The 24,286-nt window shown below is 57.2% G+C and overlaps 10 protein-coding genes across 10 annotated transcripts; 4 read left to right on the top strand and 6 right to left on the bottom strand.

Annotated features, from left to right (window-relative positions):
* Positions 1-212: 212 nt before the first annotated feature.
* On the bottom strand, positions 213-1,821 carry W97_00318 (uncharacterized protein; the record flags this gene model as incomplete). Its single annotated transcript, XM_007778234.1, has 3 exons — positions 213-378; positions 430-1,540; positions 1,605-1,821. 3 exons carry the CDS (start codon positions 1,819-1,821, stop codon positions 213-215), a joined length of 1,494 nt encoding a protein of 497 aa, XP_007776424.1.
* A 943-nt stretch (positions 1,822-2,764) lies between these two features.
* Positions 2,765-3,385, top strand: W97_00317 (uncharacterized protein; the record flags this gene model as incomplete). Its single annotated transcript, XM_007778233.1, has 1 exon — positions 2,765-3,385. One exon carries the CDS (start codon positions 2,765-2,767, stop codon positions 3,383-3,385), a length of 621 nt encoding a protein of 206 aa, XP_007776423.1.
* Positions 3,386-3,596: 211 nt separating this feature from the next.
* Positions 3,597-5,987, bottom strand: W97_00316 (uncharacterized protein; the record flags this gene model as incomplete). Its single annotated transcript, XM_007778232.1, has 1 exon — positions 3,597-5,987. One exon carries the CDS (start codon positions 5,985-5,987, stop codon positions 3,597-3,599), a length of 2,391 nt encoding a protein of 796 aa, XP_007776422.1.
* A 647-nt stretch (positions 5,988-6,634) lies between these two features.
* W97_00315 (pantoate-beta-alanine ligase) lies at positions 6,635-7,705 on the top strand (the record flags this gene model as incomplete). The annotated part of the gene is made up of 1 exon (XM_007778231.1): positions 6,635-7,705. The coding sequence occupies one exon, from the start codon at positions 6,635-6,637 to the stop codon at positions 7,703-7,705; it is 1,071 nt and encodes a 356-aa protein (XP_007776421.1).
* A 19-nt stretch (positions 7,706-7,724) lies between these two features.
* On the bottom strand, positions 7,725-9,252 carry W97_00314 (uncharacterized protein; the record flags this gene model as incomplete). The annotated part of the gene is made up of 3 exons (XM_007778230.1): positions 7,725-8,368; positions 8,465-8,793; positions 8,966-9,252. 3 exons carry the CDS (start codon positions 9,250-9,252, stop codon positions 7,725-7,727), a joined length of 1,260 nt encoding a protein of 419 aa, XP_007776420.1.
* A 2,126-nt stretch (positions 9,253-11,378) lies between these two features.
* Positions 11,379-13,726, top strand: W97_00313 (uncharacterized protein; the record flags this gene model as incomplete). The annotated part of the gene is made up of 3 exons (XM_007778229.1): positions 11,379-12,269; positions 12,320-13,185; positions 13,237-13,726. The coding sequence occupies 3 exons, from the start codon at positions 11,379-11,381 to the stop codon at positions 13,724-13,726; spliced, it is 2,247 nt and encodes a 748-aa protein (XP_007776419.1).
* A 504-nt stretch (positions 13,727-14,230) lies between these two features.
* On the bottom strand, positions 14,231-16,943 carry W97_00312 (uncharacterized protein; the record flags this gene model as incomplete). The annotated part of the gene is made up of 2 exons (XM_007778228.1): positions 14,231-16,311; positions 16,469-16,943. 2 exons carry the CDS (start codon positions 16,941-16,943, stop codon positions 14,231-14,233), a joined length of 2,556 nt encoding a protein of 851 aa, XP_007776418.1.
* A 484-nt stretch (positions 16,944-17,427) lies between these two features.
* Positions 17,428-19,026, top strand: W97_00311 (uncharacterized protein; the record flags this gene model as incomplete). The annotated part of the gene is made up of 1 exon (XM_007778227.1): positions 17,428-19,026. One exon carries the CDS (start codon positions 17,428-17,430, stop codon positions 19,024-19,026), a length of 1,599 nt encoding a protein of 532 aa, XP_007776417.1.
* A 284-nt stretch (positions 19,027-19,310) lies between these two features.
* Positions 19,311-20,905, bottom strand: W97_00310 (uncharacterized protein; the record flags this gene model as incomplete). The annotated part of the gene is made up of 4 exons (XM_007778226.1): positions 19,311-19,424; positions 19,479-20,393; positions 20,472-20,735; positions 20,807-20,905. 4 exons carry the CDS (start codon positions 20,903-20,905, stop codon positions 19,311-19,313), a joined length of 1,392 nt encoding a protein of 463 aa, XP_007776416.1.
* A 1,051-nt stretch (positions 20,906-21,956) lies between these two features.
* Positions 21,957-23,831, bottom strand: W97_00309 (uncharacterized protein; the record flags this gene model as incomplete). Its single annotated transcript, XM_007778225.1, has 2 exons — positions 21,957-22,655; positions 22,833-23,831. 2 exons carry the CDS (start codon positions 23,829-23,831, stop codon positions 21,957-21,959), a joined length of 1,698 nt encoding a protein of 565 aa, XP_007776415.1.
* Positions 23,832-24,286: the final 455 nt, after the last annotated feature.

Genomic DNA, 24,286 nt, shown 5'->3' with positions numbered 1-24,286 from the left:
CAGAGAACGCCGGAGTCCTCTTGCTGTGCTTGGAACCTCGAAGAGCCAAGGCTACAGCAAGAGAGCAGAAAACCCGTAAGCAGGGGTGTCGACGCCTCAAAGGAATCCCATCCAATCCTCAAATCTTTCCGTACTTGCTCGCATGAAGCGCAGCGCAATCACTCTCCCTTCATGTTCCCTAAGATAGACTGTCAGGGTTCCTAAGCATAGGCTCACAACTTCCGGATACGAGCACGAACGCCCTTGCTGGACAGATCGGCATTCGGAACGAAGAAGTCATGCTTGACTTCGATATCCTCGATCGTCGTCTCGAACAGCTCAAAGTCGAAACGGCGGACCAGCGCGGCGACCGCGAGGTACAACTCCGCATATGCCAAGCTAAAGAAACGATGTCAATCAAAGTCTTCCAAAAGCGCAATGGGGACTTACTTGAGTCCGACACACGATCTCGAGCCCCTGCCGAACACCACGAAGTACTTGCTGAGCTCGGGGTGCTCCAACCAGCGCCCGGGGTCGAACTTCTCGGGTTCAGGAAAGACGGAGGGATCGACGAGCACAGAGTACAAAGTCTCTGAGACGGGCGTTCCAGGCGGGATAACCCATTCCTTGTAGATCAAAGGCTCGTTGGCAGTGCGCGGGAGGCGTGTCGTGATGGAGTAGGATAAGCGCAAACCTTCAGTCACGACCGCAGTGAAATAGCGAAGCTGCTCCAGCACCGACCAGCGAGGAACCGTGGCAGCATCGGGCATCACGTCTTTGATCTCCTCACGGAGGTGTCGGAGTATATCCGGATTGGTGGAGAGGTAGAATATAGTGTGCGTCAAGGCTTTGGCGCTCGTCTCGCTTCCCGCACCGATCAAGACGTTGGCCTCCTCGCAGAGTCTCGATATCGACTTCTCCTCTAGAGGTAAGTCGCTATCGCGTAGCATGTGGAAGATGGTCCGCCCGGGGGTGCTCCCTATTGACTCGTTCAGGACCGCTGCAACCTGCTTGCGAATGCCAGCTTGGAGGCTGAACATGTAGCTGACATAGTATGCGTTGGTCGCCTTGAGAAGCCAGCGAGGGAGGTGCAGCATGGTGGTGGTCAGGACTGGAAACATTCGACCCAACGCCACGGTCTGGAGGGTTCCGCGGAGTGTCTCCTTCCACAGAAGCTCGAAGTCGGGCTTGTCGAGGTGTCCGCGATCTTTGCCGAAGAAGAAGGCGCAGATGACGTCCATTGTCAACGCCAGGAAGGCTACGTCTAGTCGAACCACCTCTCCCGTATCAGCCAACTCTTCGAACCGCGAGCATAGCTTCTCGATTCTCGAAACGATGATTGGCTCCAGCTCGGACACAGAGCGCCTGGAGAAGAAGGAGCTCATAGCACCGCGGCGCAGGCGGTGAAGGTCGTCTCCGACTGTCGCAAATGTAGATCGCTCAAAGCCAATGAAGTTCGTCCACCAGCTGTATTTATCCCGCTTCCCGCCGGCGTAAAGATGATCGAAGTAGGCAGGATCGCGGATGTGGAGCTCGTGAGGATTGATACGAATTATGGGTCCTGTTGAGAGTTGAGCTGGCTGTCCTCAAAGAGCTTCCGGGGGTGTTTGACAGATTGTACTGACCGTACTCGCGGTGCATCTCCTCGATCTTTCGGAAGTAGGTGCCAGGCTCGATGATGTCGTAGTAGAACTCGTACCAGAGAGTCAGTGCTGCCAGCTTTGGGCCTGGAAATTTCGAAAGCGGGTGGAAGTAGAGCCGCCGGATGCCCTCCAGGAAGCAGCAGACAAGCCATGCAGCGAAGACCGCGAAGAGTGTGCTCTGAATGTCTAAGAGGGGCATGCTGACGGTGTTTGAACTGAGCGGTATGAATGGTGTTGAGAAGTTATGAAGAGTTTGAGTGGAAGGAAGATGAAAGAGAAGGAATAGGCGCAGAAGACAAGCTGCGCTGCTCGTGAGTGAGATCTACTCATTCACTGCTGAGTTACCCGACAGTGATGTCACGGTTGCTCGGGCGAAGTAAACCGCGGTGAGGATAAGATCAGAGATTTAGGAGCAAAGGCATTTGGGGGGGTCAGGAGATCAGAAAGGCACAAGATGGTGGAGGAGATATGGTTCACACAGGTAATCCATAGCCGATACAATTTGTGGTCTCTCTTCACTCGCGAACATATGCGGACGAGCAGGCACGATGCCATTCGTCGTTCTTTGCCAATGTGAGGAAAGGGAAGAGAAGCCAGGGGGTTGCGAGTAGTTGTTGAATTACACAGAAAGGACTCAGCCCATGCTTAGTTGTTGATGTACAGACACGCCGTATGCACGCATAGTGAGATGCCCCTTAGTCCTACATCCAATTGAGGGATTTGGAAGGAAAGACCGCGGACGATGAGACCACATTTAATAAGATGTCAGTAGAATCAGTTTGAGCAACCTGGGACGTGTGTACAGCTTGAGAGCTATGTGTTCAGGTATACGTGTGCAGACACGTTGCGGAATATCTCCAGTACAGGCGTAAGATCTCATGGCATAACCTCAACCATGTAGGCCATCGAGGTGATGAGACGGTGAATGCGATCCTAAGGTTGAGAAGATCGTGAAGTCACAAAGCTGCATCCGGCGACCGGCATCCCCAATCGGGCAATCCCCGGCGCGTCTCCCAAAAGTCCGCTTTGTCCCCTGAAAGTGACATGTCCACCTCCATCAACACCAACAATTCCATACCTCGCCATTGACACCCCCAATCGCCACCTCCACGCTCCGCTCCAACACCCTCGCCGTCGCCATCATGCACCCCCCCTCCGCCCTCCCCTTCACCGCCCTCCTCCTCGCCTTCCTCACCACCACCCACGCGCACGGCCCCCACGACCAAGCCCCCATCCCCGCCGACGCGGACTGGGCAACGCGGCACATGGCCGAAGAGCACCACATCAGCTCCTTCGACGCGGGCACCTTCTTCACGCTGCACGACTACGACTCGAGCGGCGCGTGGTCGCCGACGGACATCCAGCGCACCTACGGCCTGAAAGACGAGAGCGCCAAGGAGGTCCCCGAGTCCAGAAAGGCCGAGGTCGTGGCCGAGGTGCTGCGGATCTTCGACGCTGATCGCTCGGGGACGGTGTCGTATGCCGAGTATGTGCTTGGCGTGACGCAGAAGGGGCTTAAGCTGCCGGACTTTGGGCTCGGCCCTGGGCACCATGGGGACGATGAGTATGAATATGAGATCCATCATTTTGAGAAGTACCATGATGAGAATACCAAGGAGGAGGATCTGACGCATCCGGAGGATATTGCGCATTTCAAGAAGCATGATAGGGAGGAGGAGGAGAGGGAGCGGTTGGAGGAGAGGGAGAGGAAGGGCGGGGTGGTGGAGGCGAATATTCCGATGAAGTTTAGGAGGGTGGGGTAGTCGGAGATGCTGTTGAAGATGGTGGCAAGGGACGCTTTCTATGGGACGATGAGATTCTGGGGATGTTGCGGAGCTGGACTCTCACACCTGGAAGTCTACCGTCTACAGCTCGCAGACCTTAGAGTAATTGGATATAGATGGTAATATACTCATAGCCTCACGGGCAAAGCGTGTAGCTCATCGTCCAACACAAACCTCTATGCCTCCCTTTTCATCCCAGATTGAACTCACTCGCTCCACCCATCGCCCTCGCCATCGCCCTCATCTTCCTTCTCGCGACCTCCTCATCCGTAACAACCGCCGCAACATCACCATCCCCCTTCTCCCCCCTCGCCACCACCCCCTTTCTCTTCGCTGCATCCTTGCGCTCTGTTTTGCCCTTCCCACCATCCACCCCCGGCCTCATGCCCGGCACTCCAATCCTGCCCGGGCGATCCCTAAGCGCAAACGCTTTTGCCAAATGTCCCAGATGCAGCTGCTTGATATCAAAACACGCTCTCTCAGCCGCAACATGCGTCGCATACGCGCGGACATGGCTCTGGAACGCGCGGCGCGCCATCTCGAGCCGCGCGGGCTGCTCCAGCGCCCAGCGCTCCACGCCGAGCTGCCACTCCGTCGCGCGGTCCTGCCAGCCGCGCTCCTTCTCCTTTTCCGTGCCCGTCGCCGCGGGCGAGACAAAGCCCTTTCTGAGAAGCTCGTTCGCATCCTGCCGGCTAAGCGCCTTCTCCCCTTCCCGTCTTCCCTCTGCCAGCACGGACACATACCCCTCCTCGCACCCGGGCATCAAAAACACAGTCGCGCGGCCCTGCCGCCCGGCGCGCGCGGTGCGGCCGACGCGGTGCAGATGGTCGTCTTTGGAGAAGGCCGGGTCGTACTCGAGCACGAAGTCGACGTTGGGAAGGTCGAGGCCGCGCGAGGCGACGTCGGTGCAGAGGAGGACGGCCGGGTCTTTGGAGGTAGCGAAGGACTTGAGGGTTGAGGTGCGGAGGGACTGGGGGAGCGAGCCGTGCAGGCGGTAGGTCTGGATTGGGTTGTTTGGGGAGGAGATTGAGGGCGCGAGGGCGGAGGTGCGGGGGTCGGAGGGGCGTGTTGGTTGATTCTGAGTGGTGGGGGCAGGTCTCTCGTTGTTTGTGGCGTCTGTGGCGGATGGGCGAGGCCCGTCGCTGGAGGCGGGCTGGTCGGCTTGGTCGCGGCTGAGGATCTCGAAGTGGAAGTCTACGGAGTCGGCGCAGGAGATGAAGACGATGGCCTTCATCACCGAACCTCGCCGGGCGAAGGTTCGTTTCAGCAGAGCGATGAGAGATACTAGGCGTAGCTTTGCTGGGACAACCGCGTACGACTGCTTCAACTGCGCCGGAGCCGAGAACACATCTTCTTTTGTCTCTTGTGTCGTGCCAACCTCCGGCTTGTCGCTGGAAGCAGCCTGGATATGCACGGCTTCTTTCAGACTGATCTCTCCCAATCTCTGCACATTCATCTTCATAGTAGCGGAACATAGCACGGTGGTCCTTCTTTCCGGCAGACCGGGTATTCTTGACGTCTTGGACAGCTGCGCCGTTTTCATTCGCATGTTCAGCTTGCTGACAATCTTCTGTATCTCATCTTCGAAGCCGAGCTCCATCAGACGGTCTCCCTCGTCAAGAACAAGCCAACGCACGTTGCTCACGTCCAAGGCCTCCGTATTGTCCAAGTGATCCGCCAGACGGCCGGGAGTGGCGACTAGAATGTTGAGTCCCTTCCGCAAGCGTGCTTTTTCCGACTTTTTCTTCTCTCCGCCTTGGACGGTGCCAGCCACGATCCAGTGTGCACAACGCAGCAGACTCTCCAAGACAACGGATATCTGCTTGCTCAGCTCGCGCGTTGGCGCTAGTATGATAGCGAATAGCCCCGAGTCCCGATGCACGCCGTCGGGTTCATTCGACTCTTCTACCGTCTTCGTCGCTTTAGACAAAGCCATGATCCGCTGCACTATGGGCAAGAGGTATGCCAGCGTCTTGCCCGAGCCGGTCTCTGCTTGGATGAAGGCATCCGAGTCCTCTTTTAGTAGCTGAGAGACGGCAGCCTTCTGTATAGCTGTTGGTGCCTTTATGCCCAGCTTGTTCAGCAGATGACTTGCTATCGTGGGCGAGAGGCCTAGGGAGGTGAACGTTTCGAGCTCGCCCGAAAGAGGCGCGTTGGAGGGCTCTACGTCTACGTCCTGTATCTCCGCGATTTTGGCTTCGCCCTTCGAGGTGGAGGCGGGATTGTAGGTGAACAGCGAGGAGATGACCTGCTTCGGCCCATCCGTCCGTCTCTCGGAGCGGTCGCCATTTGTCTGACCGGCCCCACGCGGTGCGCCTGCACGCGGTGTAGGGGCGAAGTCGGTTTCGGTCCGCTGTCGCTTGGCTGCTCTATTAACCGGAAAGTCCGACTCTTCCCTTGCAGGCTTGTTCTCTGACGCAGCAGGCCGGCCAGTCGAAGGCTGTGTCAGCTTCTTCTGCCGGTGCAGAGCTGCTTTCTTTGCGCTTAGTCTATCCTTCCAACTACCGCCCTTGAAACTCGGCTTGGCAATCAGAGGCCCGTCTCCGACAGAGAAGTTGAGCAGCATGCCATCGTCCGCCATGTTGACTTCCGTTGCTTGTCGTCCTAGATATGCGGCGACGAGGGAGGGTCGAGGCGCGTCTGAGGTGGTGAGGGCTGCTTAAGATGGTTGTGCTTCTGTAATAGCTATATCCTCATATTGCCGTGTCGAGTCTTCACGTGGGATACGCAGCTTATACAGGTGATCTCGGCGTCGAGCAGTGCGGTCTTTGGTTCCGGTCCTCAGTCGCAAATGCACAGAGACGGCGTCCCAGGTTTTCTTTCGGCTGCGGATGGTGTTGCACTTTTTCGAGGGTCCAGCCAAGAATTCTCCGTAGGGCTGAGAGCGGGACGGCCTCGAAACAACGGCGGGGCCCAAGCTCCTCCGTGCCTTCATCTTCGCTGCACATTGACGAACAACTGGTACAAGAATGCATTGCGTCCGCCTAAGATGCTCCCTATGGCCGTAGCCGCGAGATTCAGACTGGCCGCTGAAGCTCTATCCACCAAGACCACCCCCAACGCGAGGCGCTCCGTAGCCGTTCCGGAAGCCGGGCAGAGAACCTCTCCCTGATCAGCCCGCCGCAGGCATGGCGAGCAAGCTGTGGACCTCGAGAGGTGAACACTCCTCCGTTCTTTCGCGGGCTGCCAAGTAAACTAAGCTTGAACACAGCTACGCGCTCGAGATCTATGTCCTTATTCCTCCACGCCCGTTCCTCCACCCGGGCAATCCACATCTTCCGCACCGTGCCGCCCCTCCGCACCTACCGCAAACAGCTCCTCCTCTCCGACCGCACCGTCGGGCTAGTCCCCACAATGGGCGCCCTACACGACGGCCACCTGTCGCTGGTGCGGCTCGCCGCCGCCGAAAACACCGACGTCTTCGTCTCCATCTACGTGAACCCGACGCAATTCGGCGTGCACGAGGACCTCGACTCGTACCCGAAAACCTGGGAGTCCGACATGGCGATGCTGGAGGCGCTGGACGCGGAGCTCGCTCAAGACAAGGAGGCAGGGGAGTGGCGGGAGGGGAAGCAGAGGGGGAGGATCACGGCTGTGTTCGCGCCGACGACCAAGACGATGTATCCGACGCTGCCGCCGAGTTCGGAGATTGCGGGCGAGGGCAGCTTCGTGACGATCACGCCGCTGGCGAGTCGGCTGGAGGGCGCGAGCCGGCCTGTGTTTTTCCGCGGGGTTGCGACGGTGTGCATGAAGCTGTTTAATATCGTCACGCCGACGCGCGTGTACTTTGGCCAGAAGGACGTGCAGCAGACTGTTGTGATCAAGAGGATGGTGCAGGACTTTCATGTCGATACTGAGGTGCGGGTTGGACCGACGAAGCGGGAGGCTGATGGGCTGGCGATGAGTTCGAGGAATGTGTATTTGGGGGAGCGCAGGAAGAGGGTTGGTGTGGTGTTATCGCGGGCGCTGATGGCGGCGGAGGAGCAGTATAAGAAGGGAAAGAGGGGTAGAGGGGATATCCTTTGGCAAGCGGATGACGTGGTAGATCAGAAGAAGCTGGAGCAGGATGATCTACCGCCGGCGAAGCGAGCGCTGTTTGAGGTCGATTACATTTCCCTCGCGGATCCTGACACACTGGAAGAGGTGGAGGAGGTGGACGAAAAGAGGGGCGCCATACTCAGCGGAGCGATCAAGATGAAGCCGCTTGAGGAACTACAGGAGGGTGAGGATTGCGGACTCGGTGGCGGCGCGGTACCGGTCAGGTTGATTGACAACATCGTTTTAAAGCCAAAGTCATAACTCGGGCAGATTTGGATACTCAGTAAATGTCCCACAAACTGACCTTTCCGTCCTTCGAGCCTGCCGCTAGCCAGTGTGTAGTTCTCGCTTTGGCATCCCTTCGTTGGCTTACGCTGCCCGCAGCGTGCGTCAGCGACTGAGTAGTCGAGGCAACTGTTACGTCATCTTCTACCGGCGCTGAAGCCGCCGTGTGTGGGGGTGCATCGATGTTGGCAAACGCTACACCGTAGATGCCCTCCTTGTGCCATTTCAGAACCGCCAGTTCCTTCATCGTCTTCGTCGAGTACACCCTCACCCTCCCGTCCCAGCCTGCGGTGGCATAGATCTTGCCATCATTCCTGACACGCAAGCTTTGTTGACCAGCGTGGCCCGTGTTGACTGCCTTGAGAGGACCGTCGGCGCTGCGCTCTCCAGACTGTGTCTTGGGTGATTCAACTAGGGGGTGCTTGCCGATTACAGCATCTGCCGAGGAAGTCAAGAAGCACTTGAGATCTGGGGAGGCGTCCAGGGAGAGAATCGGCTGGGTGTGAGCATTGCATAGATATAAAAGCTGCCAGGTGTTGTCTGATAAGCTATGCGCGTGGATCGCTGCGTGCCCGCTTTCGTAGCCAGTTATAGCGAGGAGATCATTTGTGTAGAGAATCCTGATGGCCATCACCATGCCTAAAGTCGGTCAGTGGCAGGTTCTTGAAGACTGCTCAGCATATAGCGATTGAGCCTATGTCTGTATCGATCATGTGCTGCAGGGCGGTATCTCACCTGCCTTCTTAGATTTGACCTCCGGAACGGTCGACATTCGTCTTTCGCTCGGAAGCTGGAAAACGTCCACCTGGGAATCTTTTGTCCCTGGCACAGCTATGACGAGCGGTTCAGGTAGATCGTCCACTTCATCGATGGGCGTCAACTCTGACCGTTGCTGCTTGCATGAGGAGAAGGAGCAGAAGTTCAATGTGTTCACGCTCAATGAATGCAACAACCAGGGGTTCTGACGATGTGTGACTGGATCGTCGACTGGTAACACGGTGGAGAATGTGGCCTCGTCCTGCGTACGGAGCTGCCATACTTTGAGCGACGCGTCCCGCCCATGACTTCACCTCCGTCTCAGAATCAGTTATTGATCACTTTTGTAGAGAGGCAAAACCGAAGCAGAAGGAAGGAGAGCCTTGTTGACAAGGTGTCTATGAGAGGTCTTCGGTGTGTGTTGAGACGCGGATTGTGTGGTAGAAGGTCATCCGCATGAGGCATTGGTTTTAAACCTACGTAATGATCTTGTCCTCTGCCCAGTCTCCCAGTCCCAAAATCGCGCCGTCATGGGCTCGCCAGACGGCAACTGCCCGTTTGGTAGAAAGATTCCACAGTACAACCCATCCATCAGCGTCACCGGTCAGCAGGCGGCTGTTCTGTCGCAAGAAGTGCACCCCATGGATCTGAGCACTGTGGCCGCGAAAAATGTATGTAGGCTGAGGTGGAGGTAGAGTAGCGACCTGAGTTTGTAGCTCAGGCTGCTGATATCGAGGTGATCCAGAAGAAGGGCTGGTCGATGACATGACGGAAGTAGAAACTGACTCGAGACGAGTCAACGTCCTTCAATGTGTGAGCCCCACGCTGAACAATCTCGGTTGTTACAGTAAGACTGGACTTCAAGCCGAGCTTTTAGCTGAGATTACTCCCGTCGGGAGGTCATATCTGCGAAGGATATTGTGGCTAATGGATGAACGGTTCGCTGTTTCTCCAATTTGAGATTGAAGGCGTTCGGTGATGGATGCGCGGAGATTCGCCTCTCACCCACAAGAAGCATAGAGTTGAAGCACGAGTACGGCGTGTTTGCGACTGCGTACCAGTACGCCGTGTATATCCTTTGATAGCTTCCGCACTCCACTGACGCTCATATCTGGAGGAATGTCTTCACCGAGCCCAGCTGAGCCTTTCACGGCTGCTCGAGTCAGACGTCGACCAACTACATGGGTTTGTTATCCGTCCTTTCACGATAAATGCTCGGCATGCAAGCTGTGGTCAGGCAAACGCTGACCACGGATTTCTGACGTTCAAAGGTGTTGTATTTAGAATGGCAAATGTCACTTGGTGACGCCACCACCGACTATTCTGGGACGCCGGAGCTTGATCCTTGATGGAGGGACATAAGAGTTCACAAGTCGAGTGCGCTGGCAGTGTGGCGCCCGCATCCGCACCCGTGGAAGATGCTGCCGCCCGCTGCGATTGGCTTCAAGCCTTGCCTGCGACCAGGTCGCCGTTCTACCCAGGGTCCAACAGCCATTTTCATGCGCGCTGACCTCGCCGTCGATCACTATGCTGATCCAACCCAAGTGCGAAGCGGAGCAGAGAGCGAGCTGCAGAGGAGTCAACAGGTGATGGGCGAACTTCAATCTCATCCAGAGGCAAAGGAGCAAGAAAGGCACGAATCTTGGTCGGCTCCCCGTTCTGTCTTTTACATGCGCGGAGTGGGCTCTCTGGGATGCAGGTGCTCATACAGGCCCGTGTCAATGTCGTACTCTACCCCAGCTGCACATCCAAATGGCGACACTGATGGAGATGGCGCCTCGGTAGCGAATGGGCTCTCCAAACCCCAGCTGCAGTGCGCGGAACTGAAGCCTCCGAATGGTTGCGACGGTCATCCACCTCTGCTCTTTCGTTCTCCGCTGCCTCTCGCCTCATGACGTGCTGATTCCGCCTCTCCTCTACCTGCGGCCAAGCCAGTTCTCCACTGCCAGCCCCTTGCAGCCCTTTTCGATCGTCGGCTACAGATGGCAATTCTCTGCGTTATCGTCCTGCCACCGACTTGCACCGCCCCTCGTCGACCGACGGCCCAGCTCCCGCCTGCCTTGTTTCGCGCTTTCTCACTCGGGAGACGGAGCAACAATCACTTCGCCCATCGCCGCGAGGAGCAATCACTCTGCAGGGAGTATTGAGTGCTGAGACTCCCCCGTCCCGACACCTTACTCATAATATCCCGGCGGAGCCGCTTACCGCATTGCGTCCAATTCAATTACCTAGCGACTCGACAAACAAACTCTTCCGATCCCCTTGCTCCATTGCACACGCACATTTGTCCCTGACTTGAATCCTATCTACCTTCCAAGTGTACTAGACGTCGTGTTGGCAGGTCTGAGGTTTGATCAAGCATCGCGGCGCAGCATCCCTTACCGCGTCGACCGCCTAGACTTTCCAACTCTCTTTGCGTGGACACTTCCCTGTCAACGCCGCTGGACTGGATCAGCACAGGCTTCTCTGCGGACACCGCGGTCATCACTTCGCACTTCACGATACCACCTCCCGCCAGCTTCACGATATTCGACGTGTCGCAGGAACACACCCTTTACCGTCGCAATCCACGCGCTGCGCAACCGTCGCGGAGCGTCGCCAGGCCCCCCGCGCGTCATCGTTGTACTCGCGCAACTTGCACAACGGTGCCCGCTGCGCTCACTAGCTCTGGCTGCATCGTCGCCCGAAACTTGAGACGAATCTATCTCGGCTTCATACAAGTCTTGGATGGGTCCTTGAAATCGTCCCGCGTCCTGGAGTCACCGGCAATCGACCGTCAGCACACCTACCCGTACCGCGCCTAGACGCTGTGGGATAGCAAACAGTCACCCTGGCGGCTATCAACGAGCAGCCGGTGTTCCTACAGCCCGCATTGAGTTTCGCTTATACTTACATGCCGCAAGACTCTGGTATATCACCATCTACAGCTTCAGATCTGACGCTGGTTGGCGATCAGATCCCACAGCTGGGGTCGAAGCGGACCAACACCTCAGAGTTGAGTACGCAGCCCGCAAAGAGGTTGAAGCAAGGGCCACAAGCAGAAGGGTCGCGCAACCATCAGGCGGCAACACAGCCGCACTTGAATGCGATGGCTGGGATTGATGAGAACGTTAGCCCGGAGGCGATCCTGGCAGCGAACAAACCCAAGCGCGTGCGCACGGGATGTCTGACATGTCGAGAGAGGCATCTGAAATGCGACGAGGCGATGCCCGATTGCCTGAATTGCCGGAAATCGAGCCGAGTCTGCAAGCGTGGTGTGAGGCTCAACTTCATCGACACTCAAATCAAAGCTCCGCCTGTCCTGCTCCGGAATCAAGACTGGAACATCAGCTTTTTGGACGAGTCGCGGGACATTGCATCGGAGTACAAGGGAGGGCTGTCCAAGTACGGAGCAATCGAGGCAGATTCACCGGTACAGCTAGACGCGAGTCTCAACTTCGATTATCCTACTGTTAGCGCACCCTCAGCACCGTCGCTGGCACACCAACCGTTACCGCCGATACAAGGAATGCTCCCCGATCCATACTCGGACGAGCAGCAGAACATGATGTTCGAACCCCAGCGGGAACAGCACCATCAGCAGCAATCATACGCCGACTCTTCGCACACGAATTCTAACATGCATGGCGCGTCAGACGGTTCTTCGTACACGAATCAGGACCCGAACATAACACCACCGGAAGAAAGCAGAGATTATCTGAATACGCAGGAGGAGGTGTTGTTCATGCAAGTGTTTGTCGAAGAAGTCGGTCTATGGATGGACAGCATGGATCCGATGAAACACGTGTGTCGCCCACCTCAGCTGCGGCGCGTTGGAATGCTAACGATCTGCAGTTTTCTCGTCTGTTACCTTTCCACGCACTTGGGGAACCCATGCTACTCAATGCCTTCCTTGCTTGCGGCGCGCGGCATCTTTCGCTGGTCAACGCGAAGTATACCGAAGACAAAGCTTTGCACTACTACGACACCGCGACGCGATATCTGCTCAACTCATTACAGAACCCGAACCGAGACACTGTCATTTGCGCTACGACCGCTGTAATTTTAAACGTGTACGAAATTATGTGTGAGCGCGCGCTTCAACGAATGAATCACATTGCGGGCGCGAGAGCGCTCATCAAAGAGTGTGGATGGAATGCGAGATCGACAGGCATTGGAGCGGCCTGCTTCTGGCTCAATGTTGGAATGGAACTACTAAGCTGCCTGCACTTCAACTGGCAAGTGGCATGGCATCCTGATGACTGGGGCGTGGACATGGACTTTTCCCGCGAAACAGAGTCTGGCCGCGAGGAGATTTGGACCTACCGGATGGTCTACATCGTTGCCAAGGTTGCCAACTTCCGAGCGTCGGTACCCAGGACAGCGGAACACTCGCCTAGGGACGAGCAGATAAGGCTGCAAAATCGGTACAATGAATGGAAGAGGCTGAAGGATTGGTGCGATGCGTGGAACGAGAACATACCCCGGACGATGCATCCGATGGCGTATCTGTATCCCTACCAGACTATATCTCAGTCAGCGTTTCCGGAGATATGGCTGATCAAGCGGACGACCATCGTTGCACGGCTCTTCTATCACACGGCACTGTGTTTACTGGCGCAGATCAACCCAATCATGTCCGTCGACCACGAGGAGATGAACGACATGCAGCAGAAGCACGCAAATCAAATTTGCGGCATTGTTGCTCACGTCAAGGATCGGTATGGCTATCTTTTGAGATTACGGAATGGCTGTCACTAACAAGAATACAGGGGCGTCGCAAGCGCAGCACTTCGATGCCTAGCCATCGCCGCCGAATGCCTCACCAACCGCCGCGAGCAAGAAGAGGTCCTCCAGATCTTCGAGAAGATCCGCCAAGAGACCGGCTGGCGCGTCGGCTTCTTGAACAAGGAGCTCAAAGACAAATGGGGTTGGCCCGAGGAGCCTCAGCAACCTCCACCTCCTCAGTCCCTGCAAACACCGCCCTCGCAACAGCCTCAGCACATTACGAATATCATGCAGGCGGCGCCGCAGCCCCTCCAAACTCTGCAGCCGTTCCAGGCGCCCCTCCAGCCACAGGTCACGCTGCAGCCCCCATCGATTACTGCACTCGCGCCGGCGCCTCAGTTAACCCGCAGGCCGCCGGCTGGCATACCGAATCCTTTATACGCGGCTGCGGACTTCTCGCTACCACAGCATCCGTACCAGTCGTACTACGTTGCGCCTAATCCGATCGCGCATCAGACGCATTACATGTATTGAAACACCTCCGCACGACCGTTTCTGCTTTGGCGCTACGCATCAATGGGGCGTAACCGCCGTACCGGATCAGTACACGGGCGAATCCGCCATTCCTTGTCGTTACTCTCGGATCATCATCTTATGGAAGCATCGCCTTGTACAGTACCACTCCGCTTATGATGCGCGCGTCTCCGCTGGAGTACAGCTCGTCCCGGCCTGAGACGCTTTCTCTGCTTGATCGCTCTCCATGGCTCTCTCTCTACAGTTAATTCGGCGTCCAGCTTACTTTCCGCTGGGCTTTTCATCGTTTTGTGTGCCCAAAAAGAGTATCACGGCTGCTTAGCGACATCCAAGCATGTGCAACGATATAGACGGGCGTGTTGCTGTTTGCGCCGGCGCATATTTTGGGGGTTTGGGAGACAGGGATCTGAGGCAACAATCTGGGCTGGGGACGTATACCACATCTAGCTGGTCGGGGCAACCAAAACAGTGTGTATCTATACAATGACTCATCGTCTAAGATGTCTACAGCCGCGCCCGCGTCTCCAATGTTTTTCTGCGCTTCTTCTTTCTCTTCCCGGGCTTCTCGTCCTCCGCGTCCGTCTGAGCCCCGGCCTCGGCCGCCCCTAGAGCGGGAGCGGAAGCGGCAGCGGAGGCAGCGGCTTCTTCCCACAACCCACGCCCAACGACGTCGACCAGCGTGAGGACCCGACTCACGACCGTCCGGCCGTCTCTCCGGTTCTTTCCTTCCCGCCGGAACTGCGAGATCGTCTCCGCGAACTCCCAAAGCTTGCCGCGTGGCAAGATCCTCCCCGGCGCGCCGTCCTCGCTTCCGTTCCCGTTCCCATTCCCAGCCCCCGCGCCACCGTTGCTGTTTCCTCCCCTCTCGGGCATCCACTCCTCCGCCAGCCGCAACGTCGCCGGCCCGGCTTTCGTCTTCGCGACGACGATGATGCCTTCTTCTTCAAACTGCGTGTAGGCGTTCTTGAGCGTCGAGATGTTGACGGCTTCGAAGTAGGACAGGTCGCCTTGGTGGTAGAGCGTCTTGCCGAGCAGCTGGGCGCGGTTGTGGACTTTGTTTTGGTCGAGATGGGGGAGGGTGGTGCGCGGCGGCGATAGTGGCGGGTTGCTCGCAGCGGCTGCCGCTGTAAGCCTTGCGTCTCCGAGGAGGGTCTGAGATGGCGGTGGTGGAGGCGGCGGCGTAAGCATCAGCAGCGACACCGCGCCCAGCCAACTAGCCTCGACAAACGGCCAGATAAGGAAGCAATAGAAGTCAAAGTTCTCCCTGCCGCCATCTCTTTCCTGCTCGCTCAGCTCGACGAACTCGCTTCCATCCTCCGCATCCGAAACCTCCACCACCCCCTCGACCCTCAACCCCTCAATCGTCCTCTCCAAATTCGCCTCCAGCCCCTCCGTCGGAAAAATAAACTCCCCCCGAAACAGCTGGCTCAGAAACCTGACCTTCTGCCTCAACTCCCCGCGCTCAACCCGCTGATGCTCCGCCGGCCCGCCAAGCTTCACCCGCGTATACAGCGCCGCGCACACCAAGCTCGGCAGCACGAACAGATGGATCGTCATGTTGCGGTAGAAGCTCAGCTGGAACCTGTCGACGGCGTAGTACGTCTCCTCCGGCAGCCCGGGGACGGTGCCTACGAGGTCTGGGCCGAGCACCTCGAGGCCGCGCGCCACGACCAGCGAGGTCGGCTGGCTGGCGAAGTGCGCGACGCGGCCGCCGCGGGAGCGCACGCGGGCGCTGAGTTGGTCCACGCGCCGGATTAGCTCCGAGCGGCCGACGCCCCGGCCACGGAGGGTGAGGAGGACCGTGCCGATTAGAGCTGTGGGCATGATGACCGAGACGGCGTTGATGTCGGAGAGGACTTTGTAGCCGAGCGTGCGGAGGAGGCGGACCTTGATGTCGGTCTGCTGCGGTGGTTGGGGCGCCGTGATGCGCGCGGGGATCGGGGCGGAGAAGCGGTCCTGCTGCGTCTGGATGAAGGCGCGCAGGCTCCAGGGCTCGTGGAAGCGGACGTCCACGCGACCGAGCTTGAGAGAGAGCACGGAGGACGCGGAGAGGAAGTCGCGCAGGTTTTCTTTGGGTTTGGGTTGGCCCAGCAGCTCGGAGATGTAGGAGTCGACTTCGATCACTTTGTCGTATTGCGTGCTGACGGGGCAGACGATGGCGTCGGAAACCCGCCCGCTTAGCACGCTGTCGAGCAGGAAGCTGAGGATGCCGAAGCGCGGGGGGAGCAGCTTCCCTGTGCGCGAGCGCCCGCCTTCGACGAAACACTCGAAGTTGTAGCCGTTCTGGAGGAGTGTGTCGATGTAGCTCTGCACCACGGTCTGGTACAGCTGGTCGTCGCCGAAGCTGCGTCGGATCCACATTGCACCCGCGTGCTGCAGGAAGGAGCCCAAGAGGGGGATGTTGAGGTTGTCGCCTGCGACGACGGTGGGGAGGGCTAGCCCGAGCCGGTAGCAGATGATCTGCAGCGAGACGTAGTCGACGTGCGATTTGTGGCAGGGCAGGAAGATTATCGAGTGTTTGGATTTGGCGGCTTTTTCGGCGACGGAGCGCAGGCGAAGGACTTCTTCGCTAGAGACGTGGATGCCTTATAATACGCGTCAACACTGAGCTGAGCATAGATATAGGGGGAACAATAGACGGGACGTATGCTGCGCAACTGTATAGAGCGGACTTGCCTTGATGATACGCCCTAGTGAGCAACTGCGTCGCAAAATAGTACGCCCCCCTTATAAACCTCTTACTCTCCATCTTACAGATCATATCGTCCACCATCTTTTCCGCGACCTCCTGCAGCGCGCCCTCAATCTCCTTCCTCCTCTTCTCCCTCATCTCACCCTCCCCACTAGGAAGCAGCCCCTCCCCCTCCTCCATCTTAACCCTCCGCTCCGCCAGCTCCCGTATCTTCGCCTGCAGCATCGGCGTCCCCATAACAGCGCTCTTCATGTTCTCCGAAAAGCCCGCGTGGAAGATGGGCTGTCCGACCGCATGATCGTAGCTGCGCCAGCCGGTGCCGGAGACGTGCAGCGAGATCTCGCGCAGGAAGTCGAAGGGGGACGAGCGGAAGCGCGAGAACCCGGAGATGAGGTTTTGTTCTTGCTCGCCGCCATCCTGCGTCCGGCCGGTGGGCTCCTCGTAGCCGGTTGGGTGCAGGGTTACTTGGTCGCCTAGGATCGAGATGTCGGGGGCGGAGGGGGAGGGCGTTTTGGGGGAGGCCATGGTGGGCAGGGTGGGGGTGTATGGGGCGTAGTGTTCCGAAGAGGCTATCGGTGGGGGTGTATTATTGCCATTGCATGTCGAGCATTGGAGCTTGCCGGGCAGGAGAGTGACGTCTGTCTGCGTGGTTGTTGTGGAGAGCTGTGGAGCTGGAGTTTGATCTGAAGCGTGGCTTGTTCAATCCGGGGCCGTGCCGAGGTTGTGGGGAAGTGTGGCAGGTAGGGCTGAGATAAGGCTTTGGCGTTTAACCGTTACAATTCAAGACATTATGGCTCAAATCAACAGAAGAAGAGCATCGGTAGCTTGAGAATGTGTAATGCGACCAATCTACACAATCTGTCGTAGGTTCACTAAGTAAGACTTGTGAAAACGTAGAGGCCCCAAGTAGTTCGCCAAGCTGCCTCTGCCCTTCCACAAGGATTTCATATCTTTTCCGCATATATCTTGCAGACTCTTCAGCCTCTTCTGTTGTATGAACTCAAACAGCATGGCTCAGGCCACTTCTGATGAGTCTAGCATCTTTTACGTATCCTTTGTTGTTCCTAAGTTTCTCGTCAAACAGGCCAAGTCAAATCTGGAAAGGAAACATAAACTGGATCGAAGCGTCAAAATCCAGCCATATCGACGCGATGCCTACATCAATGCCTGCGGCGACCATATGCTGATACAGAGCACAATCATCTTACCGGATTCTATGAGCCAACTGGAGGGGAGACTACAAGCTTTGAAAGAGCTCGGATTAGAATCGTATTACGATCGCATCTTCATCATCAAAACCCATTCTCGTCAGGCTTCGGACGTCCAGCAGTACGACGCCCAGAGGAATCCTCTGCAGGAAGCTTTCGGGAAAGGTCTGCAGCAGCTGCCGAAGGAGCTCCTAGCATCCCTGTGTCTCACTATGGACCGTCTCCTCGCCGACCTCCCCGATTCATATACAATATATCCACCAATGCTCCTCCTCACGTCGAAAACCTTCGCCAGCTCTTCATGGCAAACTCTCCTGGCATCAGCCTCCCCTCGCCAACTAAACGACCTCTACGCCACCGTAGCCACGGCTCTCCGTGTCACCCACATAGCGCAGAACGCGCCCATCCCACCCTCAATCGGCCAAAGTCTCGACCGCGACCCGCCTGCCTCCGAGCAACCCCTCACCAAGCAGCCCACCACCGCCAACATCCTCCGCAGTCCCACCGGCCTCAAACCCCTCTACGGCTCCTTCGGCCCCCTGACCAAAACCGCCCAACCCACCCCTCACGACCTAACCACCGCCCTCTGGGTCTCCACTCGCCAAAACAACATCCTCCAGACCTGGGCCCCGGTGCACACGATGTTCAGCCGGGGCAACATCAGCGAGAAGACCCGTCTGCTGACGCTGCCGAGCATCGCGCAAGCGGTCGCGGAGGGCGAGGTCGCGGGCGCGGGGTCCACGGCTGTCGACCTGTATGCCGGGATCGGGTATTTCGCGTTCTGCTATGCGCGCGCGGGGGTGCGGCGGGTGCTGTGCTGGGAGCTGAATGGGTGGAGTGTGGAGGGGTTGAGGAGGGGGGCGGCGGCGAATGGGTGGGGTGTTAGGGTCGTGGAAGGGGATGGCCAAGGCATGGAGAGGGAGGAGGTGGATGGAACGGAGGAGGGGGAGGTGTTTTGGGTGTGGCGGGAGTCGAATGAGCGGGCCGGGGAGAGAATCGAGCGGTTGAGGGGGGCGGTGCCCCCGATACGACATGTGAACTGCGGACTGCTGCCGAGCTCGAGAGGGAGTTGGGAGACTGCTGTGGGGGCGCTGGATCCGGGGCTGGGGGGTTGGGTTCATGTGCATGAGAACATCGCGATGAAGGAGATTGAGGGGAAGGCGGCGGAGATTCTGGAGGAGATCCAGGGTATCGTCGACCGCGTCGCCGATGAGGATCATCGCTCGCAAAGGGACGAGCTGGGGGGAAGGAAGGCTATACTTGAGCATGTCCAGAAGGTGAAGACATATGCGCCGGGAGTAATGCATTGCGTGCTAGATATATGGATACCTCCACGCAGGTCATTGGATGAAGTCAAGGACAGTTGTAAGGGAAGTATTAGTCTGGAGCGCGAGGTGTAGTTGAGCAGTGCGAACGCATCATCGCATCAGTTCTACGATTAGAAAGATCTTAGTCTAGTCGTAGTGGGAGAGAACGTGTTCCGTATGGATGTGTACCAGCTGCCCCATGCGATTCAGACTAGCCCGTCCTAGTCAAGGACTCTCAAGCCAACACTAAGCAGATTCAATCAGAACAAACGTGACTTGCCCCTGGTATACCAAAACTCCTCAGCCGCGAACATGATCCCATCCAGATCCAGACATGGAGCCGTATTCTCATCGGGTCGTTTCCCGCAAACCGATGCCTATATGCTCTGCTCCATTTCTGTGATGTATAGCTTGATGTGTGACTCCATCTTGAGGTACTCGGCATGGGCAGAGTGGACCTCACTCTCGATGTTCTCCTTGAGATCGGCCATCTAAGGGTCAAAGTCAGCAATGCATCTAAACGCCGAGGGCATAGCAGCACATACCTTCTTCTCCGTCTGCTCAATCCTAACCCTCCTCCTTTCCATCTCCCTTCCCTTCTCGCTCCTCTCCTTCCCCAGCTTCTCATGCACTGCCCTTAGCTCCTCCATCCTCACCCTCGCCGCCTCCGCCTTCTCCTCCGCATTCCGTCTCAGCTTCTCCGTCCTCGCATTCACATTCCCCAACTGCTTCTGCAGCAAACGCTCCTGCCTCTCGACATCCCTCACATTATTCGACCGTTCCGACAACGCGTCTCTATGCCTCGCTGCCTTGGCGAGCTCTTCCTCCTCCTTGGCCAAGTCGTTCTGCAGATCTCCCAGCAGCTTCGTACACGCGGCTACATCTGCGCCGACGACGCCAAAGGTGTCGGAACTCGTCTGCAGCGCTCGCGCCCGCCGGTCCAGCGCCTCAATCTGGGCTTTATCCGCGCCGAGACTGCTGCTCAGCTCGCGCAGCTGCGTCTCCAGCGCTGCGGGGCTCTGCTGCGTGTACGGCCGCAGCTTGGCGACCTCCTGCTTGACCGTCAGCTCGGCGGTTGTGCGCTCCTCTAGCACGGCTTTGAGCCGGCGCTGTTCATCTTTGAGGCGCTCCAGCTTCTCCAGCACGCTCTGCTGCCCACGCTTCAGCTCGATGAGGCGCGTCTTGAGCTCCTCGTTGCGGGCCTCCTTGTCACGCAGTGTTTTGTCGAGGGTGGGCTTGGTGCGCGCGAGCTCGGAGACGCGGTCTTCGAGGGTTTGGTTCTCAGCGTAGAGCTTCTCAATGCGGGTCTTCGTTTGCTCGGAGCGGTTGAAGTGTTCGTCGATGATGGAGGTCTGGGATTCGCGGAAGCGGATGAAGTTGATGATGTAGGAGAAGATTTTTACAAGGCGCGGGTACGTGGGTCTGTAGAGGTCGGAGAAGGTGAAGTCGTTTATGCCGCACTGGTCATCGTTAGCATTGTTTGTTCCCCCCGCCAGCTGTACTCGAAGCTTCTGGCTAGTGTCCGCTATGAGACATACCTCGCGCAGCAGCCGCTGACACGTCACGAAGAACCCCATCAGATCCCTCGTGTCAGCTGTGAAGATAACATCCGCCTGCCCACCCGCTAATTCCTCCGCCGCGGCCCTCATCGCCGGCGCAACGACCTCGCGCGTCGTGTTCATGAGTATTTCCGCGAACCATTCGAAGACCTTCTGGATCTGTTGCGGGTTCGGCTTTTGTAGGTCTGCAACGGTGAAGCCGATGCCGATGTCTGAGATGCATCCTGCGATTTCTTTGTCGGGCTATTGGAACAGCTCAAAAGTTAGTAGAGGCCCTGAAAGAGAAGTTCGCGCAATTGCGCGGGCGGACGCACCAGTGTCATGAAAGCATCGCTTTCGTCGTGCGGTTGGCGGCTGCGGGACTGGCTGTTGGCGGAGGAGCGGGCGACGCTCATGCGCGGGTTGAAGTCCATGGTGTGTTGGTGATGCTGGTCTGCTTGTGCGTGTGATAGTCGTGTGATAGTCTTGTGCAAGTTCAATTTGTTCTGCGACTCAGAATGCAGCGTTAGAAGTCGAGGTGTTGTTTGTTTACTGCGTCACGTGCAGATAAATGGGTGGGCTGTGGGCTAGGATAAGAGAGCGGAAGTGGTTGCAGTAGCGCCGAGACGCGACACGTTCTGGACGAGTCGCGACATGCGAAGAATTTCAGTCATAGCAAAATAGTCAAGAACATTCGCAATTCCACTACGATTCCGAAGCATGGACTCGCGGTCTCTTCTGAGTTACAGCAATGCATAGTAAATGGCCCTGACGGTTCTGTAGGTAGCCGTCGATTGAAGCGGAAGCAAGAGCCGTAGAAATACAATGCATTGAATTTACATGTATTTTCCCCAAACAAGCTTGCCTGTGTTCCAGCAGCAGTAAAGCTTCGAGCAGAAAACAACGGCGAGAATAGCCAAGGCAAGGCGACCACAGATGACCTTTCTCCCATCATGTGCACGGTATCCACCGCAGCCGAAAAAAGAAACAGAATCGCAATCATTCCGTACGCCGGAAGAGGCCGTTCAGCACAGCCGTGGCCGTCTATGTGCGGTGTTCGTTGACAGACTGAGTCCAAAAAAGAGTCCAAAAGTGCGATGAAGAAGATAAGGGCGCGCTAGCCCTGAATGTACATACACCAAGCTCGTAACATCGTGAGAAGTTCCGCCAGCGAACCTTAGAGCTCGGCGCGTAGGAAGATGAGGATCGTAACAGACTAAAGTACGGAGGATTCGTGATGTAACCACTGTTCGACGGGGCGAGGTAGTGATCTGCTGGGTGAAGCTGTGGGAGCACTCGCTGCCAGACGAGACGAGGACGAAAGAAAGCCTGATAAGGTGGGCGACGGAGATGACCGCAAAAGAAAGCCAAGGAATGTGTATCAACAAATGGAAGATAGCGTAATGAGCGGCGTGTCTGGCAGTCGAGTTTTCTCTAAGCTTCCCTCAAGCATTACTCTCCCCTCCCTTCTTGATAGTGACGACATCACAACATCGGCGTCGAATGTCTCGTGTTCTGGCCCGGGAAGCTTGATCGCTTCTCAGTTCCCGACCCGCTTCTTGCCGGGATGTCCAAGAGCTTCGCGCTACCTGCACTGACGGCACGGATATGGCCTTTACCCAGGTCGACGCTCCGTGCGCGTTCCACAAACGCTCGCTGAGTTGGACTTGGCCCTTCCTCACTCGGTGATTCCCTCTCGGGCGATGATTCGTCTGATGATGAGCGAGGCGAGTCGGCAGTGTTGGTACCGCCCTCTCGGAAGAGATTTAGGAGACCTTCCCGAGACTTGACCCGAGAGGCCTGGTCTTCGCGGCGGACGACGGTAGGCTGCCTGGCAATGTCACCATGTTTCACCGTCTCTTCAGTCGTATCACCCTCCAGCAGGCTGTCCCGGTCTTCGTCGAGATCTGAGTCCGAGCCGGGCCCTATAGCGGTGCTGCTCGGTTTCTTAGAATGACCCTTGCGACCGGAGTACGTAGACAGACGTCTATCATCTATTTGGGGTGTTAGGCGACGGAAGTACTCGTCATCAGGAATGCCGAGGTCTTCGTAGGAAGCATGAAAATCTTCTGGTTGCTTGACCGTTGGAAGACCTTCGATACTGCGTGTGCGAGCTGGTAGCGACGGTTTCTTGCCCAGTTTTCCTGATAGCCATGACCCCTCCGAAACGACAGAGGCGGCGGACTGTGAGTTTAAACCAGACGTTTTTTGGGCCGGAGTGACAGGAGAATCCGTCCGTGCGTTAGAAAACGGGTCGTTCATAGAGCTGCTAGTGAGAGAAGAACCAGGTTCAAAATTTAAGGGACTGGGACCCCTGTATCCACGTCTTGCAGCGATTGCATGAGCGGAAGGGGACGTTACCTCCGGCGACTGTACTCTCGAGTCTGGTGGCGAGACAGGCATTTCCGCGAGATCCTCCCTAAATTTTGACTGCTTACGAGCAGGGGTACCTGAGCGCGCCTGTTGCTGAGGCTGTTGTACAAGGTGTGCTGGCAACTCTCTCCGCGCCATGCTCTCTCGCGACGTATTCGAGAACGACATCTCAGACGGAGTGGCTCGCCCGCGATCTATGGATGATGGCTTGGCCGCAGGACCACTCCGTCTGAAGAAGGACGGCCACCCGAAGCGCCGGCCGGTGCTTACGTCAGAACTTCGTCGCCGCTCACTCTGAGTGGGTTGGGTCGATACGGCTATGGAGGCTTCTCGACTGGGCTCTTGAGCCAGCTCGTGACTCCGCTCTTCTATCGGCTCTTGGCTGCGCTCTCGGATCAGCTCCGGCAGATGAGAGATGTTGGAAGCTCCCCTAACGTGCGCTGTGGGCGATGTTGGCGGTGTCATGCTTGCTCGTGAGTACCGGATGGCTTGGGCGTTCGAAATTACAGGCTCTTCGAAAGGTGTTTCTGGGATCTCTAGTGGCGTGGGCTCTTCGTTCCGCGGACTTGTGGGGTCAGATGGGTCTGCAAACGGATTGGTTGGGAGCTGTTCCTCCGAGGGAGGGTCTAGATAGGACCGAGTGTCCGTCGGGCCCAAATCTTCAGACATACGGTGTGGACGCAGTGGTTGCGAGGGCACGGATGGCCCGGCTTCAATTCCGAGGCCTACGTCGGTGTCCGTTCGCTCGCTTCGCAGCGCAGGGTGAACGTCCCGCAGCGCGGGATGAACGTCTCGCAGTGCAGGATGTATGTCTTGTAATACGGCAACCGCTGACGCTGCTTCTTGCTCCCTCTTGAGTTCCTTCGCCCGTTGTTTCTCCGCTTTTCGCTCTAACTTCTGTCGTAGGCGTTCTTCTTGCAGCTTCTTCTTCTTTTCTCTACGTCGCTTATCCCGCTCCATCATTTCCCGCAGATCTGTAGCGTCCATGTTATCCGCCAACTCATCTATCCTCCGGCTCTCATTGAGCGTCTCTTGAGTGATTGCAGGTCTCTGGTCACGCCGGGACTGCGATCTCGACGCGTCGGATTCAACCGGCACCAGGGCACCAGATCCATATTGGGGCTGGAAAGATAGTCGTATCCGCGGCCTGGGCGAGAACTTGTCCCAACCAAGCGCGAATGTGTGAGTTTCTGATCCGCCCGACATTGAGGAATGTATCGAGTCTTCAAGTGGCAACGAAATAGTCGAAGTAGGCCGTTCGAAGTTCCTATTGAGGCCACCGCGCATCCGTTTGCTATCGCGCCTCAGAAGGCCACCGGAATTCCCAGCTGGTCGCTTTGGCAATACCATAGGCGCACTCATTGCGCGGAGCTCCTCCTCTCTAACGTGATCCTCGTTCATCCGCTTTTTGCTGTTCTTTCTAAGCGGTAGTAAAGAGCCGC

The sequence above is a fragment of the Coniosporium apollinis genome, assembly GCF_000281105.1.
Source record: "Coniosporium apollinis CBS 100218 chromosome Unknown supercont1.1, whole genome shotgun sequence".
NCBI lineage: Eukaryota > Fungi > Ascomycota > Dothideomycetes > Coniosporium > Coniosporium apollinis.
The sequence above is the reverse complement of the archived record's forward strand: the minus strand, read 5'-3'. Positions and strand labels throughout refer to the sequence as shown.